Source organism: Lepisosteus platostomus, chromosome 12 (genome assembly GCF_059453375.1).
Source record: "Lepisosteus platostomus isolate fLepPlt1 chromosome 12, fLepPlt1.hap1, whole genome shotgun sequence".
Lineage (NCBI taxonomy): Eukaryota > Metazoa > Chordata > Actinopteri > Semionotiformes > Lepisosteidae > Lepisosteus > Lepisosteus platostomus.
Window position 1 is genome coordinate 4,993,616 of NC_142622.1, and position 20,382 is coordinate 5,013,997.

General features: G+C 36.3%; 1 protein-coding gene across 2 annotated transcripts in view; it reads right to left on the reverse strand.

Moving 5' to 3' along the window:
• Positions 1-4,660: 4,660 nt before the first annotated feature.
• The window catches only part of vps50 (VPS50 EARP/GARPII complex subunit), a 131,481-nt gene continuing 115,759 nt past the window's right edge, over positions 4,661-20,382 (reverse strand). For both annotated transcript variants that reach the window (XM_088600541.1, XM_088600540.1), the window contains 6 exons: positions 19,838-19,986; positions 15,158-15,254; positions 14,711-14,869; positions 10,637-10,758; positions 8,800-8,989; positions 4,661-5,887 (listed from right to left, as the gene is read on the reverse strand). In XM_088600541.1, the coding sequence (XP_088456667.1) occupies positions 5,768-5,887; positions 8,800-8,989; positions 10,637-10,758; positions 14,711-14,869; positions 15,158-15,254; positions 19,838-19,986 (837 nt within the window). In that variant the 3' untranslated portion in view covers positions 4,661-5,767. The remainder of the gene's footprint in view (positions 5,888-8,799; positions 8,990-10,636; positions 10,759-14,710; positions 14,870-15,157; positions 15,255-19,837; positions 19,987-20,382) is intronic.

Sequence of the window (20,382 nt, forward strand, 5' to 3'; positions counted from 1 at the left end):
CCCAATCTTGGTAGTGCAGTGTTCTTATTAATCTTCTAATATGTAGTTTGTAGGAAAATAACTATCAATTAAATATAAAAGATAACTTAAAAATTTCAGATTACCCTGCTTCTCTGGATATTAAACTGTGCAACCATGGGGAAGCAAACTGGGCAAAAGAAACCTATGAAAACTCCATATTATTTATACTAAACTACAATACCTGTTATACAGTATGTGTGCCAGTGTAGTTATATTATTACACTGGGATCCTCTGGAATAACCATAGTATTAAAGGATTACAAAGTGGACTACAGTTGTATGTAATGCCATTTAATATAAATTACTGCTTTTTGTCTCTTGCAATGTCTCATTTTTACTGTTTAGTAGTGCAGATTGCACCATACCACAGGTTATGAGTGCTATCAGTTGTAACTTGCAAAGAACACCAAAAGATTTAAGGCACTTTAATTAAATACTCGTGCACAGCTACAGTATGGTTTCTTGCTTACATCTGTCACCTCACCTGATAAAGTCCAATTGAATGTTCCCCAGTAGTGTCATTAAGAAAACATAAAATGCTCTTCAGAGAACTGATGTCACCTTGTGGGATCAATACAGTATACTCTCTAGCTTTAAACCCTGAATTTAATTTAGTCATGTTCTCATTACAAAAAATACATTTCTTCTTCAGAACAATGTCCTTATCATGAGACATCCCATTTTAGACGACTGTTTTTTTCCTTTGCTTTCATTGAATTTCTTCAATTTCATCATAACAGGAAGGAAAAGTAGTCACGATTGCTTTAACATTGCATTTAGGATTAGCTGATTCCTGTTTTTAGAGGCTACTTAAAGGAATTCAGCTCAATTCAGTATTTTATGCATGAAATATAGCATGTTACTGTCTTGAAACTCCAGTTCCAGCTTCTTTAATGTTCTTAGCAAAAAACAAAAATAAATCTAAAATGAAAGTGGTCTGAAGAAATCTCAGGTTTATGCTGAGTAATCTAGCCATTTACAGTAAAACAAGTATAACATTTAACCCTGCTGCAGCAGCTGGGCATAAGTGTCTAGAATTAAATATGGGCTAAAATTCTATGCCATAAAAAGGATCGAGATAAGAATTAGACTCTGGTGTAACCCTGAACACACCTGTTTGTATCCTAAAATCCATCTCATCCATCCGTTTTCCAACTGCTTAATCCAATCCAGGGTCGCTGGTGAGCTGGAGCCTATCCTGGCAAACAACAGACACAAGGCAGGATACACCTCGGATGGGAAGCCAGTCAATCACAGGGCACAAACGCACACATGGGGCCAATTGTCCTAGAAGCCAATTAACCTACCAGTACTGTATGTCTTTGGACTCTGGAATGAAACCTGAGCACCTGGCAAAAACAAAAAAATTAACTTCACAACATAGTGATCCAGGTCCAGAATTGAACTCAGGGCCCCATTGCTGCAAGATAGCAGTGCTAACCACTGCACCACAATGACACCCATATCTTATCAGTGGCAATAAAGTGCAAAATTTACAGAATTTAGCATCTTTGTACAGTATTCCTTACTTCTCTCAATTAGCTTTATAATATCACTGTTTCTTTTATTTTGTAATCCATTATTTTACCTCAATCGACAATTTTAATGTCTGAGGATACCAAACAAACAAGAGTTGCAGCACAACAGCCTACAATATTAATACAATAGAAGTTCTGCAAGTCTGACGGGGTAAGAGAGCTGATCTAAAAACTTTCTAAATTAGCTGAACACCAAAACATTTAACTCAAGTGTACAGACATGTCATGCACTTGTCTTAGTATAGAGGTACTGTATCTTATATTTTATATAGAAACCTTGTTTACATTTCATGTGACACACAGCATACATTTTTGACATAATAAGGTTCAGCTGTTGGTTGGTGCAACAAGTACAAAATTAATATTTAAATCAGACATACTAAGTCCTGATTTATGGATTAATATTGATTTTTAGGATTTGGATTTACTTTAGCTGGTACAGTTCAACCCTTAACCTTTTAAGGGAATAGTAGATTTTCCCCTAATAAATGTAACTACAGCAGTTTCACACTTTCTTTCCAGAGTCTAATATTTCCAAAAACAACAAGGACAGATTATAAAGTCATGACTTAAACAGCCAGCAGCCATATCACTCTGCAACTTAAAACTAGCAACCCACTGAAGCTCAGCAGGTGTGAGCCTGGTCAGTACCTGGATAAGAGGCCTCTTGGGAAAAACTAAGGTTGCTGCTGGAAGAGGTGTTAGTCGGGCCAGCAGGGGGTGCTCACCATACAGTCCATGTGGATCCTAGTGCCTCAACATAGTGAGGACGACACTATACTGTAAACAGACGCCGGCCTTTGGATGAGATGTAAAACTGAGGTCCTGACTCTCTGTGGTCATTAAAAATCCCAGGGAGTTCTTCGAAAAGAGTAGGGGTGTAAAACCAGAATCCTGACCAAAGTTCCCATTGGCCCTCCTAATAATCCTCATCTATGAATTGGCTTCATTACTCTGCTCTCCCCACTGATAGCTGATGTGTTGTGAGCGTTCTGGTGCACTATGGCTGCCATCGCATCATCCAGGTGGGGCTGCACATTGGTGGTGGGGGAGGGGCGCCCCATTACCTTTAAAACAATTGAAGTGGAGTGTCCAGAAGAGTGCTATAGAAGTGTAAGCAATTATTATTATTATTAAAGGTGTATTCGGAAACTAAAACATGTTGTATCTTAGCATGGTCCACACAGGGTTTTACTTTTAATTTTTTGTATTTGAGAGAAATGTCAACACACCACAAAACCAGGTAACTTGGCCTCCTGCCAAAGCAAAGATTCTTTTAAGAAACAACTGGATGAGATCCTTGATCAATTAGCAGCTAGCCACCAAACAAGCTACTGTAGGTGGCTCAAATGAACTCTTTATTATACTCAGAATTACTGAAGGACTGTAACGTATAGCTAGACAGTTACTGTGAAGAAAGGATTTTCCTTTTTTCATTTTCCAAGATTTCTGATGGACAGAATTGTGCAGTTCTCAATAAGCTTAAATGTATGGCTGGCTGTGAATACCAGCATGTACTAATAGCATATATTAATACTAATAGCATATATTTAAATACTATTATTAGCAGAAGTCCTCATTGTCCTCATACTGATGGAAGTATGGTACATTGCAGAAAATAAAAAGTATTGAAGACTACACATTAAGGGAAAAAAAATAAAAAAGTTACATGTTGACAAAAAGAAAGAGGGAAGAGATATATCTTTGGGTAATTCCCAATGACAGCACTGATGGCTATTTCTAAATCAAGGATATGCTTGTCCTTCAGGCTTTGTAGGACCAAAATCTAAAAAAGGAACTATTGACCAGTTATGTACATAATTGATTCAATTGACCAATAAATGTCTTAGGTGGAAGAAACAAACTACAAAAAATATACATAACGTATACTGTGTGTATTGGTCCTCACTTTCTAATGCTTCAAGGAGGAATAATAACCTTAAATAGTATCTCCCTCTGTCAATTTAATTTCACAGACATTTTCTTAGGATGATATGTTTTAATCATCTGTATACCCGTAAAAATTCAAAATTAAACCTTAATATAGAATAAAGTTTTTTGATTCCTGTATCTGTCACTCCTTTGTTTTTGTTGAAAACATTTTCATTTTTTCAACAAAAAAGGCACAAAGCTTTGATATTCCATTTTATGGGAATTCATCAGGGTTTAAATTAAATTAATTGGATTTTTATAGCACTTTCTAGACATGGGAACAATATGTTTTAAAAAGTTTGGAAAGAAGAAACCTGAGGTTACCAGAGGCTTGAGATTTATGCTGACAGAAACAAAAAGAGGTGAGTCATTATTACTGTGGATGGGCAAAAAGAAAAGAATTAATGGGATAACCTTCAAAGCTCTTAGCATGAGTGTTAAAATTCTCGACTTTTAAAATGTATTATAATGTCCATTATAATTGTGTGTGAATGTCCAGCGCTGCAGAATTTGTACGGATTTACTTACGACTGGGGTTTAGTCATTTTTTAGCAAATACGAACAGACTCATTACGAGCATGAGGACCGGTGTTGTGGGATTTAGAGATCAAAGCGATGATGGTTCCGTTATGAACAGTTATACGTGCAATCAGTTCCACTGCTTAAAACTGCAAGGCGCACGTAACGATATAGGTATTATATGACACTTGTGCTATCGCGTGATCACACAAAGTACGCGAGAATTACTCTAAACTCTGTCCTAATTACGAGATAAGGGCGAGGATTTTTTTTCCCCTTGGTGGCAGCAATGCACTTCCACTGTGATGACCCTGTAAATTAAAAAAACAAAAATAAAAAGCAAGAGCAGCCCAGTGCAGTGATTAGCATGGGGCCCTGGGCTCAATTCCTGACCTGGGGTGCTGCCTGTGTCACCCTCTGGGTGCTCCGGTTACATCTCACAGTCCAAAGACATGCTGGTGGGTTAACTGGCTTCTGGGAAAACAGGCTCTGGTGTGAGTATGTGTTTGTGTCTGTGTGTCTGCCCTGCGATGATCTGGCAACCCCATGCTGCACCTGTTATTGTCAGGATAGACTCCATCTCCCCCCTGACCTGGAACCGGATGGATCGGTTGAAATATGGATGGAAGGATAAAAAAAAACCAACACAATTTCCGGTTAGTGTGTTTATTTTATAAATGAAAAGTTTGGTCATTTATGTATTTTCCTCATACTTTTTACATCTGGGCTAAATTTAACAGATTACACTTCAGTCTACAGTATCTGCATGTTAAACATTAGTATGCTATAAATGACAATTATACAGTAGCCAGTTAGTATTGGCATAGCTAATTGACTTAAATACAGTACATTAACTATGCTCGCTATTAACATTTCAATGATGCAGCTGTATTGCAACAAAAACATAGGGACTTCAACACAGAATCTTCAAAATGTACAGTAGTTTCTAGAATCATATTTATTAATGGGAAGGTGAAATAATATTGCCAGGAATGTGGTTTCTGTTTTAGAATAAGTGGTAAAGTAGTGAACATGCTAACATACTTGTATATTCACCATAAAGATAAAACAACAAACAGTACCCCCTCCCCCCACAAACATGGAAAAAAAGCCATTATCCTGTGTCTATTAGATTTCATACAAAGTGAGAACTTGAATACTTGAATTACACCAGTGAAGATGATCATTTTGAAATATGCTTTTTAAACTACCATTGACAATTGTAATTGTAATTGTGATTACCGGTGTATAAGATAATTCTGTTCACGCAAAAGCAGATACACCGTTTTTTCATACAAATGCATTGAAGTCAATTAGACTGAAGGTACCAATACATTCACATGGAGCTGTATAGAGTTACTAACAGAATACACCTTGCACCATTAAACTAGGCCCACAGTAAGTAGTGATATGATTATCAATAAACATATAAATTAAGAATTCCTGAAACCCCTTTTTACACAGACATGGAATAAGACTGTAGCTCAACTCTTAGTGCACTTTGTAACATGCTTTTTCTTACTTCTTAAGACACGAAAACAGTTTTCCTGATACATCAATACATCACTAGAAGATTCTTCTCACAAAAAAAACTTACAAAAGGCAACAGAGCAACAAATGTCTCCAATAAGTCTAAAGTAGCTCTATTTCAAAAAGCTGAACATGCACAATGGACTGTACATTAATAGCAACATCTCATTCGAATTGGCTGTCGTCTTCATCAAGGCTCATTCTCGCTCTTCAATGAATGGATGTAACTATCTTTTTGGTCTGTCGATGTCGTCAATAGCTGCTAACAGTTTCTGTCTCGCCTTCTTATTTATGTGCGATCCCAGGCAAACACTCACCAGATTTGTCAGCTGCTTCATGGAATATTCCTGGCCAGAAAAAACACATCTGTATTAACCAGACAGAAAGGAACAAACTACCTTCTATTTTGAATGGAGAAAGTTATGTCACTTCAACTGACAAACTTCAACCCACAAAAAAAGACTTTTGATCATCATCAGTCATTAAAGGATATCATGGGCTGGTGAAAAAACATTTTCTCTTTTTCTTCTTAATTTTCAAGCACCTGATGTTTTCTTTTTCTTCAGACATCTGTACAAACAGTTAAACTGGCCAAACATTGACAAAAAAGACAGTCATCCACACAATCTATGGTGAACAAACATGGGTAAAATGACACATTATGTACCACTTTATGCAATTAACATTTTTAGAAATGTATTTCATAATGGTCATCAAATTTGACTCAAACTGGTGTTGGCACACTCAGTATAATGATTAAAACACCCTTCTTCAATGCACTACAGTCTATTAGAATAGAATCACTAGGATTACACCTAAACATTTATAAACATAAATCTTGAATTTCCCAAAATATTTATATTCTATATTTATTTAGAAATATAATAGATTTACTTATATAATATATAAGTATATATTATATAACTTATGTTTATTTGTATTTACCATTGGCCTAAAATAAATCATAGAAATCAGAAACTTCCCACGAGCCATTATTGTATATTTTCATATCGACAAACCTTGACATTCTTCTTTCTATCACAATGTTAAAATAGATTCAGATAAATGAAATATTTGATAGTGTCCTCTCTAAATCAGCAATGCATCACAAAAAATTCAGCTCTGGATTCTCTTAAAATATTTTTTTACTTAAAAAATTTTTTCTGTTCTACAACTGCAAAAGAATCATCAAGAACCATTCAGGATGAAGGAATCATATCCAGGACAATAATGGAAGACTTTTAGACAATGTAAAAGGAAATTTACAAGGGCGGATATACTACGTTCCTGGGCTAAATTCCTAGGGTACTATCTCCGTGGAGTTTGTATGTTCTCCGTGGAGTTTGTATGTTTGTATGGGACTGGCGTCCCATCCAGGGTGTATCCTGCCTAGCGCCTGTTGCTTGCTGGGATAGGCTCTGGCTCACCCTGAATTGGATAAAGCGGTCAGGAAATGGATGGACAGAAGTGACTAGTCATTTATGGCATCTCCTTTTGACATCCATCCATTTTCGAACCCAGGACCCCAGTTCTGCAAGGCACCAATGCTAACCACTGAGACACCATACCACCCCCTTTTGCTGACATAAATAAGAAATACTGGTACCCCGCTGAGTGAAGAATAAGATACCCTTAGGTTATGCTTGGTTTTATTCATTTGCAGAAGATGTTCTTATGGAACTGACAGCAATTCTCTAAACTTTAAAACTTGATGAATTACCCCTCTTTTCAATCATTTTACCATTTCTATACATTGTTTATAGTTGCTCAATAAACTGCAAGAAAATAATATCACGATTTGTTAAAAATGTGAACCAGATACAACTGTACACAACAGAAGAAGAACTGTCACTGAATTAGTAAATGTGTTCTAAGCAGTGGAATAAGAGTGAAGACCTATACAGCACAGATGGTGAACTAACCCTGCACAAATGGTGTATTTAATCTTGGTAAAAATGTCTAAACTTTACAGTACATCCTTCAGCAAGGAATAGCGAGGATGAGTAAACAACATGTCAGATGTGCTATGCTTGAAAATAAATTAATCCTGTTCTTGTCTTTTACAAAGCAATGCCATGATTCTGAAATATTTAATCTGTAATGAATATTTATTTGATCAGTATAGAAATAATGGAGAATTCTGCACAGTAGCAAGTAGTAAGTATATGTAATAGGTTTATTCCATGCTGAAAAGAAGAAAGAAAACACAATGTTTAGGTTGTGGAGCCTTCTTCAGGTGTCTTCAGGTGCCACCTGAAGGTAGGACGTAGTAAGTATATGATGGATTTTAATTATCATTATAATCTTATCAAGAAACCAGAACGGTCAGGATGATTATCAAAATTAACTTCTTTAAAACTCCTGTTAGTGCCTGTGACTTCTTAGTAAATAAGACAACATATTAATGATAATAAATCCAATAATATACAGCATTAAAATGCTTTGAAGCCACATTTGTGGAAAGGATATTAGTCAAGCCTATAAGTAATTTAAACTGACAGCTACAAAACTAAACACAACAGAATAAAATTTTACCTGAAGTGAATAAGATGGATAACTTAAAAACACAAGCTTTAGAAGGAGAAACATGTGGAATGTGAGAGATTTCAGCAAAGCTCGGGCTGAAGTATCTGTCAAATGTATTTGGAACAATAAATAATCCAGAATCAATGGTGTACAGAGCATGAGATGAGCGATAAACTGAAATTAATATAATCACTGAAAGATACAGAAGAGGCATACTGTGTAGTGTTTTTTATATTAATAAGAAATCTTAAGTCAATGGAAAACACAAACAAGTTTGTCACAACCAGTTCCAATTTAGAGATTGACGATTTGGTAAACCCAGAGAACAGTGTATTGTGATAATTTATGTTATACAAAAGCAAAACAGGGACAAAACAATAACTCAGTACAGTACTAATTACAAAATACTTTTTTGTTTGTGCATCAGTAATATGTATTATTTTTGTCAGTTAATTCAATTAATTCATATTTCTAAAGTCTGACTTAATCTCCGTGAGAATTAATGCACACTAGTGTAGAAAAAAACAATACTTTTAACATTGGATGTTTTTCCTTAGCAGTTTTCTTTAAGCTAAAAATGTAAACTAATTCTCAGAAAAGGGTGCACAATGCAATGATGCAACCATTAATTACAGAGATTTTAATAATTAGTCATTAATATTGTACAGTATGTGGCACAATGAACAGCAGTACCTGTGCATAACAGTAAACAAATGGAGCTCCATGATCTTACCCTGTGGTTCTTGATAAATTGCTCCATATCATTCTCAGTTAGGTAGTAGGCCTTGATGTAGGTCTCAACAAACTCTTTGTCAGGAATTGGTCGGATGTCAGTCAGCTTCTCCAGTTTCATTAAAAACTGCTGAAAGTCCAGCTGCATCAGCGCACGTCCTTCATTGCTGCACTTCTTTACATTAGCATAGCTGGAAGACAGAAATAATATGTACATACAGTAAAAGACTAACCTGACAACACTCACTGGTTAAATACAAAAAAAAAAACATCCTGCTATCTCCCTGTCAGCTATGGTCAAGAAGAAATTACCCAGCAAATTATTTATTTCATTAAGTAATATATAATATTAGTAACTTATAGTGCTAAATTATATTAAAGATTAATTAAATTATATTAAACGTTTACTGCTGCATATATAGATCATGCTAATGTCAACTTCCATTAGTCCACTGAGACGCTGACACCTGTACTTTGTTATTGTTTCCACAAACTACATGCGGAAAACGGACTTCACTCCAATGTCAACAGCAGCCTTTCAGGTTCACTCATGTCTCTTGTTTTTAAAGGCAAAAACGGTTTTGTCATATTGAATAAGCCTCCTCTTCTCCACACTACTTGCAGATAAAAGGGATTTAATTAAATGCAAAGGCAAACTGCCAGGGTCACTTGGCACATTCGATATCTGACCTTTATAAGTTCTCCTGAGGATAAAGCCGTTGACCTTTCCTTAGTATTCAAAAATGAACATGAATGTGTTCCAGTACTTAAAAGGCTATATACTAGGTAAGGGTATCAAGTCTGAATGAGTCTGTGCAACAACATTCTACCACCTGTAATGAAAAAAGACAGCAGGACTGTGTTAACAGTGTGCTGACCTTTCAGACTATACATACAATGCAAAAGCCCAATGCAACCAAAAGACTTTATCCGTTGTGGATTTCACTAACATAGATTCTAATAATGAAGACAGAAAAACACAATACATTATGGTTTGTATTTTATTAATTCAGATTTGGGTTGTATCTTGCTGTTTTTGTAGATAAATAGCACAAATGTCATTTAAAGCTATAAGAAAATATTGCACTTCACCTCAGAACCTTCAATCATGAACTGTATTCTGTTTTCCTAAATAAAAATGTTTTGAAGGCATATAAAAACTTTAAAATTTAACTTTAGAACACATTATGGTTCTAGTAAGAAAAGCCTTCATACTGTATGTGTATCAGTGCTTGTGTTTTGTATTTATTGTAAATTTGATTTGTTCTGTTTTCTATTTTAGATTTTATTTTGGATTTTGTTTTTTTAATGTATAGGTTATGAGTGTTTTAACAGTAATGAGGCAACTCACTAATGTCAGTCAATTGTGACAGTCAGCCATGGGTTCTCTCTCTTTATGCTACAAAAAACCTACAGTAGGTTACTATGGTAAACTAACTTCAGAGGTGAACTAAACTATAGCTCCTTAAAGATATGACCTACAGTATTTCATAAATATGTCACTCTTGTTTCAGGGATGTTCTTTAGAACAAGGCTACAACCCCTGTTTAATTCAGATCTTCAGAACTGAAATGTGAAGTTTTAAAAAAAGATGACAGCAGCCAACGGCTTTTCTTGATTATTTGGGTTTTCCCATCCATCAGCAGGAAGCTGCTCAGTGCAAAGTGGGACATAGACCCTGGACAGGACACTCAGTGACAGCCTAGGCAGCATGCCTCTGGGAGGGGAAGAAAACGGGAGCTCCTGGAGAAAATGAAAATGCAGGCCTCAGTGCCGCAGAGATTTGTCACTGCTAGATCGAGGGGGCGATTTGCAATGTCAAGGAAGAACAGATTTACCCCTCCACAAGAGTTCGGTTAGCCAGTCGAATGCAGTGCTCCCACAAGACGTTGGAGACCGGCAAAGGTATGCGAACAAGCCTAGAAACCTCTCCAAGTCTCTTGTTAAACTGCTCAAATTCCTAGAAGAAAAAAATATGAACACAGGTCAAGCTTCCCATCTTTTCAGTAAGTGTAGCTGTAATTCTCATAATATTGAACAATATGAATTAACAGATACATACTGTATATCTATTATATGTATTTAGCAATACTTGGAGCTTCTCGCATTCATATAGTGCCTTTAATACCAAAAATACCCAAAAGCACACAAAGCAGTAGGGGAACTGCTTCAAATGCAGCACAGTCCAGTAGGTGATGGACAGAAGTCATTCTGTGCCAGGTAGGGTAGTGAGAAACTGTTTCATTAACAGAAGTAAGGGGAAACGTCAGGAAGGCCAGACTGTGCAATAGCCTGAACATTGGGACTAACACTCTAGTGTTTTCAATCTCTTTATTGGGATCTTCAATGACCAAGCAGTCAGAACCTTGGTTATCATCTCATTGAAAAGATGCCACCTCCCTATTGCAGTATGTCCTGTCACTATACTGAGACGTTTTTCTGGTAATTCTGATCCAGAGGAAAAGGAACCACCTAGTCATCCATTCATGTAGTGGGGTACTGATTTTGGAAAATTCCAGTACAGAGGACAGTGCGCCATCTACTGGTCCACTAACAATACTTACAGCAGTCACCTGATTTTACTTTGAAGTCTCCTGTTACTAACCAGGTGCAGCTTGCTGGTCTTGAGAGGACTGTAACACTGCTGTCAATAACTAAATTCCCAGTATCAAATAGAGCAGTTAATAAATAAGAGCCTTTCACACCACCTCACGATACAAGCTGCTTCTATGGTCTAGAAGCTGTGTGGTTTACTTGCTACAAAAACAGCTGCTAAATTGTGTGCCAGAGGTGACTGCCCTTCAAAACATAACTTATTTAACCAGCTGGGGCATTATGATGAAATGTAGTAACATCTTTGTGATCCCAGGTACTTTAAAAAATGTACGCTTCTGGAGCTGCTCTGTCTCACTTGAGCACAATCTCTTTTGGTTTTCTTGTTGAAGACAAAGTATGAAATATAAATCTCAAAGTTTATTATCAGCGCAGTATCCAAGTAAAATTTATTTTTTACTACATAGGATGCCCTGTCGGAAGTGTTATAACTACTGCAATCTGTTTCTGGGGAAAAGTGCCTACTGTATAACGTACCTTATATTAGAATTAAATCGGAGAAATCATGCATTTTTATCATGTGAGTGAAAGTCGATCAAACGTTGAATTTCACAGTGCACTTCAGTATTTTAAAAGGTGTTTATGCCCTTTTGTTTCTAAAACCCTTATTTTTCCAGTGGTTCCTAGTGGTAAAACTGGGTTTCAATAAGTAACAGCTATTTCCTACAGTAAATCTATAGCCACTTATATATAATTGATATATTAACTACAATACTAAGAAACAGCTTTTGTTCAAAACTGCCTTTGTTACAAATGAAAAATTACTTATTTTTCCAATAGAATTAATTTCAGTTGTCCCCAGTCAATCTGGATTTATTTTAATATTCTGTAAGAAATTGCAATACATCTTTGCTTTAACCTACATTTACTTCCATAAAATCCCATGAGTAAGATCCCTAAATGTTACATACCTGTTACATATTTATACTTTAATTGGAGAATTAAAAGGGAGAGCATCTGAAATTTCTTAAGTTTAATTATTTTTCCATTATTTGTATTATATAAATGGATCCCCAGTACTTCAGCTGCAATTTTCCCTAACGTAAACTAACTAAACACAAACACCAGAAATATATTTGCAGTTCTAACCATTAACTCCTTTGGTTGCAAGCGTGCATTAGATATTTACCATTTCTGGGACAGAGAGATTTGTATATATGAATAACTGTGTTTTAAGGGGCATGCTAAGTATGAATTGCAAAATTTCAATGTTCAACAAGGCTTTTAAAATAAGTAACATTGCGAGAAACTTGGGAAACATTCATTTAGACTCCACTGCTGTATCTGAGACAGGGCTATTTTATTTTATGTATTGTACTTGTTAGTTTATTTAGTTGCTACTTTGGGAAAGACTAAATCATCACCTAGATCATTATATCTACTGCTGCACTAAAAACAATTGATTCTTAAACCATTTTACAGCAGTAAAAGAGAATTAAGGGAAAGTAACATTCAGAAGAAAAAGTAATTTATAGTAATACCTATAATTTTTTTGTTGACAGTAACACACATTTTATACAACTATAATATATAACTTTAATAATAACTGTTGTATTTAAGACTGTTATCCATGAATCTACTGGAATTTAATTCAGAGAACTTTTTTAACCATAGCAAAACAGCACAATAAAATCTGTGTTTCGTGTTATGCCTTTATTTTTCAGTTACCTGTCAGTGATTTCTGTTCAATGGACTGTGTAACGAGCAGTTTTCAGGAAAGGCCTTAACTCCATTTAAGAATAGATTGCATGAAATGCATATTTATTTCATAATTCGTCTGCCTTCAAAACCAATAAGCTTCAATGAGATCTATCACAATGTTAGCTGTCCCTTCTGATTCATATTCCTTATATATGCTTCAGTCATGCAAAAAATATCATGCATTCCCACACGAAACACATAGTGGAATGACCTGAAAGCATGAATAAAGATTTTAAGTTGAACGACCTAGAACTGAGTAATAGTTAAGGGAAAACAACTCTCTTCTCTTCACAAATCCTTAAATGTCTTGCAAATCTGCATTTAATTCCCCAAACCACTCACTATAAATTATTTAAAACCATCACTAATAATTGATATCCAAGCCCTTTTAATCCACATTAAATGTAGATGATGTGCTTGGTCTTTGTAGCTTTAAACAGAGGTGTTTTTCAATTTCAACATCCTGCAGAGAGTGATGTATACTGAAAACAATACAAACAAAATTATGCTGAATTTATGAGGAACTGGGTTTTAAAAAGAATTAGTTGTTAATATAGAATCTAAGACAACAACTGATAAACATCTTTGAAACGGCTGTTTTAATTTACAAATCTGTACTGATTTAAGGCTAAAAAGTTCAGCATCAGCAAGCAAGCATCAGTTAACAAGGGTTATAAGGGGAAGAACTCTAAGGAAATCATTTTACAGGAAACCAAGGTTGAAAACATAACATTTGAAAATAAAAATTAGTCTTTCACCCAAGGGGTTAACAAGTGACAAATTTGGTATAATAATTTAAAAAATGATTATTGTCACTGAACTCATCTTCTAAATGGGCAGAATGAATACAAACCAACACATACCGGAACAATGACAGCAGTAAAATATAATGAAACGGGCAGCAGGCAATTGCTGTAATGCCTGCTTTCTGAAATGGGATTCTGTTGCCGAGACAAACAGTGTCTGAACTGTAAGATTATTTCTGAAATCAAAGGCTTGCCAGAAATGTGGACATTGTTTGCAGAATTTTCTAAGAAAAGATGATTCATTGTTAAAGACATCTTAAAAAGCAAATGTGTGTACTTGAACAATAATTTAAAACTAATTACACAGTCCTGCTGAGTAACTGTTAGCATCTATCATTCATAAGAAACAAGTAAATCAATTTCATCAATTTCCCTACGGGATTAATAAAGTCTTATCCATCTTATCTAAAGGTTTATTCCACGCTGAAAAGAGAAGAAAAGAAACACATTTCGGCTGTAGAGCATTCTTCGGGTGTAACTTTCCACTTGGATAAATCAATTACACAAAGTTATCGAATCAATAACCCACCTGAAGAAGGCTCCACAGCCGAAACCTTGTGTTTCATTTCTTCTCTTTTCAGAATGGAATAAACCTATACCTGTTCCTTTGCAGCCTAGCAGCCTCTGCACGCTGATGCAGCTTCTGTATCTACTTGATCTATCATGCATATACAGTACCGTACCTTGAATAAATACTTGTGCCCAAATCTTTCAAAACACATTATCTTTAGTTTAACGGTATTTCAATTTAAAATGTCAGACTACTCATTGACTTGAAAAACAGTACTGTACCTTTAGAAGCACATCCACATATACATTGTGTTGTGACATAATTTCTTTTATGTCCCATTTAACACCGGCCATTAGCAGCAACATCTGTTCGTAATCGATGGCTTTGGCAGCCACAATCCAGTAAATAGGCTTTCGTAGCTCACTGGCAGTGGATACGGTCTGTAACAAAAATGGTATAAGTGAGTATTTGGCAAGTAGGCTAATAACATTTATACAGTTTTCCACAACTGCATTACACTAAAGAGAGCATATTACAAAAAAAATAACATCTACACAAACACTAAACGAAATGACAACTGGGATATGAAACCAATAGGCTATTTTTATTTTCTTTCCCTGATACAGAACAAAAAAAAGCAAATCATTTCTATCTAAAACGGAAAATCTGTAATTGCTTTTAAATAGTAAAGAGGTTTTTTACGAGGAATTAAAGAACAGGAGTCTCACCTGGGAATAGAACTGTTGGAGAAATGGTTTCTTGGCTGCGGGCATCATTGTGTCAAGATGAGACTGGAGGAACTCAAACTGTTCAGCCAGAAAAACCCTGTAGATGACAGTGAAAATCAGCTTATCTTCTGCAAGTTGTCTAATTAAAGCTTTAAATTAAACGCCTCTCCTATGTATGCTAATGTATTTCAGTGTATTTTAGGGTAAAGTTGTGTGCGCTTCAATGTGCATGTTTGGTTTTTTTTGGTAGCACCTAATTGGGTGATTTATACAGGTTCAAATCTTGCTGGAAAAAGAGCTTGAGACAATATCATTCAAGCCTGAGGGCCCTTGGCTTATTGAAATTTAGATGCAGGCATTCCTTACAGTTGAAAACAGCTCGGAAAGGCTTGCCTCACCAATCACTGTTTAAAATTGACACGAGAATAACTGTGGTAATCATTTCCTGAGAAAAGAAGAAAGGCGAAGGATCAAGTGGGCTGTCACCCCAGGCTATGCTTTTGGTAGAAGAGGTAGTACAGGAGAAGTAACAGTTCTTAAGACTTCAAAGACATATCAAATACAGAGGGAAATCAACATGTGTAAGTAACAATTATTTCCTGACAGAAAAAACACCTGTTATCATCGCCTACTTTTTTGTAATCTACTGCTATATCTGCCATTGAGAAAACGATTTCTTTTCCACCTTAAAGAAATATTTTTTTATATATTGTTCAAGAGTCCTCAACTGTGTGTAACTCATTTATATTTATATTTAAATACAGAAAAAAAAAACATTTCAATAAACATACCATCTCATGTGAATGTGTGGTTGAGGGAATTCAAACTATTTAAATTTTTCTTTCCACTTGATATGGATAAATCAATTACACAAAGTTATTACCCTGCGAAAACAATTTTCTTGCAACTCTCCGAGGAACTCAAGACAATAAAGTGTGAGCAAACTTGAGGAGTAATTACTGAACAAGGGTGCATACTGATCGAGCTTGCACACAGTTTGAATTTTAACCAACAATTACTTAAACAAAATTATGGAAATAGCTAATGTGCTAGGTCACAAAAGCTGTGTACCACAGTACATTTCAAGTTAGAAATCATAATGCGGACTGACTCATAGAAATTAGTTATACTATTTCTTATATACAAGGCAAACATTGAAAACTCAGTAAATGAGTATTGAAACTAATGCACTTGTGTTTTGAATGTATCTCAGTATATGTGGTTTCATTCTTACCCATTATTCATCTACAAAAGCAAAAGCAGCAGAGATATAACATCATAGAGTAAAAATACAACTCATTGGATTATTTTTGGATAGATAAGACACTCAAAGATTGCACTGAAATGGTTTGCTCGCCAGGCAAATTCTCAAAACAGTCCTAGTTATTGCCACAATCAATTAACACGGTTTTAGTCAAAGTAAGAACATTATTCAGCTTCCTATGGTGACGGTTATCTCAGCAGGATCAGTGCATTTAGAATTATGTATAACAGACAATATACAGATTATCCCAAAATAGGATTAGCAAACATTATAAGCAGGCAATGAAATTTAAAAAGATTTAGATAAAATTCAAGACTGGGAAAACACCCGGTAGAGGTCATGTCATGTACTGTAGATAAGTGCAGATGAGGTTGAAGAGGCTAATCATGAAAAACCCTTTGATGTTTAGTTGGTGTTTACTAAGAGTTTATTGACTGATCACTTACAGCAATAAAAGGCCAAACACAATGTTGGGAGATATACTAAAAAAAGTCTAGAATTTAAATCAAGGGATGGCATGATAAAATTGTTCAATTTTGTTCAGTAAGTCCTGACTTAGAATACTGAGTAAAATGTGGTCACTATGCTACAGAAAAGCTGCTGCTCTGGAAGAGAAAACCAGATGCATTCTGGATTGTCCTTCATTGCCATGATGATTGAACCGAACCTTTTTCGTCTTAAACAGAGATGACTACAAGTATTTTAACACCCCTTTTAGAAAAAAATAATATTAAATTCAACCAATCAAACGCTGCTTCAGAAATCAAATTTCAGAAATACCTAGAATGTTTTAAAATAAAGTAAATGAATTGCAATCAAAGAACGAGGAGAATTATTTCAAAGCTGAAACAGCTTATTTGAATTTAGAAACACACCCAGCATTAAATATGCCACCAAGCTTCCAAATAAGCCCTTGTGCATCTTTTTATAACGAAGAACTGTGAAAATTGCATTATGTGAGTTACACTTAAAGTCACGTGTTTATGCCACAAGATACACTGAAGCTTGATTGAACATAATTTAATTTTGATCTGCCTTGGTGCATATAAACAGGCATTTAGTCAACAGAAAGTCTGATCTTTGTACAACCTCATGGTCAATTTATCTATTGATTATTCCATTAAGGAAAGAATAAATGAGGTGTTACACAAGAGATAACCTTTGAAAGATCCTGTTAACCTTGCTAATGGCGATATTCAGACATTAGGTATTCCATGTATGTACTGTATATATGCTACTAACTGGGTTGTTAGTTTTTCACTACTTTGAAATCTGTGCAGTGAAGGGCTTGTCCGTGATTAGTGCTGGAGAGAGACTGGTCTTTGCCTTCCAGTAACTGTGACTTAAGTGTTTTCTAAAGTTTTGTCTCTGAGATTAAAAGCTTATCTTTTCCTGCCTCACACTTCTTTAACATTCCTCTCGCATTTGCTTTCTGCCGTCTGGCAACCAAGACAGTAGTATTTTTGTATCCAGACACACAACTAGGTTTCCAATGCAATAGAAAAATTGTTGTTGGGTTCCAAGTCTGTTTCAGTCAGAAAGTATAGACAACAAGACTGGTGATCAGAAGGCAGGATTTGTGAAGAGCATAATGTAAACTGATGAAAGGGTCAATTCATAAGAGAAAGAGTCAATTTATAAGAGAAACATTACACAGGAAGCATATTTTAATAGTGCTTTGAAAATCTCAATATTATTTGGATTGGAGAAGAAAATCTAAACATACTGTATGCAAATCAATGAAGTCACTTATTTAAGGTGTATTTGGCAAATGTCAAAATGTCAAATTAAGTTTAAGGCTATGTATGACAACCGCATTGTATTAAATAATACACTGTAATGAAGATAATATTAGTTAAGCTAAGGATAAAGTCTGAGATGGTCAGATATATGATAACTTGACCATACAAAAGAACATAAGAGAAATGAAACTGTACGAGTGGGTAGTGGGTGCAAGTGAAGGCTGATCTAGACTGTTTGTTAGTAGCCATTTGATCTAAAGAGCCATCCAGCAGATTCCTGAAAGCAGCTAGGGAGCCGGCTTTAACAACATGACCGGGCAGCTTGTCCCTTCCTTCCACAGCCCTCTGGGTAAAGAAGGGCCTCCTGTTCTCAGCTTTTAATTTCACTTCCAAGGAGTTCCAGCTGGTGTCCTCAGGTGTGTGTGTGTGTGTCACCGCTGATTCCACCTCGCCAGGGCATTGGAGGACTGCACCCAGTCCCCTCGCAGCCTTCTCAGTTCAAGACAATAAAGGTTCAGTTCCTTCAGCTTGTCCATTTCCATTTCTTTAAGGCCCAGAATACATCCAAAACAGCATCGTATTATGCGATGACCACAACTGTATGCTTTACATAAGCAGGCTCTTTTATCTTAGTGTTTCCGAAGCTGTATTTAGAGTTTGTTTCTGCTTCCTGCATATAAAACCCTACATTTATCTACGTTCTAGTGGTATTTGCTCATTTGTCTACTTTAGTGTTGTCTGCAAACTTGACTGCTCAGCACCCACCTGGAAGATGCGCTCCCCACACACCAGCTCTCAGTGGGGAGGAGAGCAGAGTGATGAAGCCAGTTCAGAGATGGGGATTATTAGGAGGCCATGATTGGTAAAGGCCAGGGGGAAATTTGGCCAGGACGCCGGAGTTACACCTCTACTCTTATCGAGAAATGCCCTGGTATTTTCAATGGCCATAGAGAGTCTCCTCTGAAGGACAGCGCCTTTTTACAGTATGGTGTCCCCGTCACTATACTGAGGCATTAGGACCCACACAGACCGCAGGGTGAGCGCCCCCTGCTGGCCCCACTAACACCTCTTCCAGCAGCACCCTTAGGTTTTCCCAGGAGATCTCCCATCCAGGTACTGACCAGGCTCACACCTGCTGAACACCAGTGGGTTGCCAGTTGTGAGTTGCAGGGTGATATAGCTGCTGGTTTCATAATAGAACAAACCTCTTACTAAGTCCTTGGTCTCTGAGAAATCTTCACCTTTGGGTACTTTGTGGTAAGAAGCATCTTATGCTTCTAGACAAAGTTACAAACATCACACATTCTGTTCTTACACATGGCGCATGAATAGAACAACACGATACAGCACTAAACTAAGCTTTTTGGCACTAAGGCTGAACCTGTGAAACAAGAAAGCGTGATGATCGCGGTTACTCTTTATACACCCAGGACACATTCCGTACCCAGTACTCAATGTCAGTTTAGTAATATTGCAAACATTACACAGTATAAATTTATAATGTCTAATACCTCAAAAGCAAGCACTAGCGCATCCTTTGGAACATGTATCCACAGACTTACACCTTCAGCTCAAATAGGACAGCTACTCATTTTGAGAATGTTGCGCTGTTGTTGGGCTTGCTCTAGTGGGTAAGAAAAGATATTTTGGCAGTGAAGAGAATACAGGACTTACAGGGATTCTGTGGCAACCACTCTTTCTGCAAGTCCATACAGTGTTTCGCTGGCTGTTAATACCACTAACTGGCTCAGATGAGGGCTTGGCACCTTCTCCTTTCGCTCTTCAGAAGTTCCATGGCTCCCAGCACTTTCTGTTGCTGCCTCCTGCAAAACAGTGACACATGTATCCAGTAATGTCTTTTTTTTGCCGCAGAAATTAGCAGTTGTATGACCGTTGAGTTCATATCCTTCCCCATTTTCACATCTAAATCACGAACGTGTGTACTTCACATTTTTCATACTTACTGCAACATGTATTGGATTTTATCCTAGTTCTGTTTTTGTATCCTTTTTTCATGTCGACAAAAGTACACTAACAAAAAAATGTCTGGGAGGATTTTCCCATTCCTCATTTGACGTCGCTGGTTGTGGTTCTCCATGATTAATACAGTGCATGAGTTTGAGCCTTAATTCTATTTTTGTAAACAACAAAAACGTTTGATGAAGAAGGGCAGTGTGGCTGCTCTCATTCATTAACAGGCAGGAAGTGTTGAAGACCTA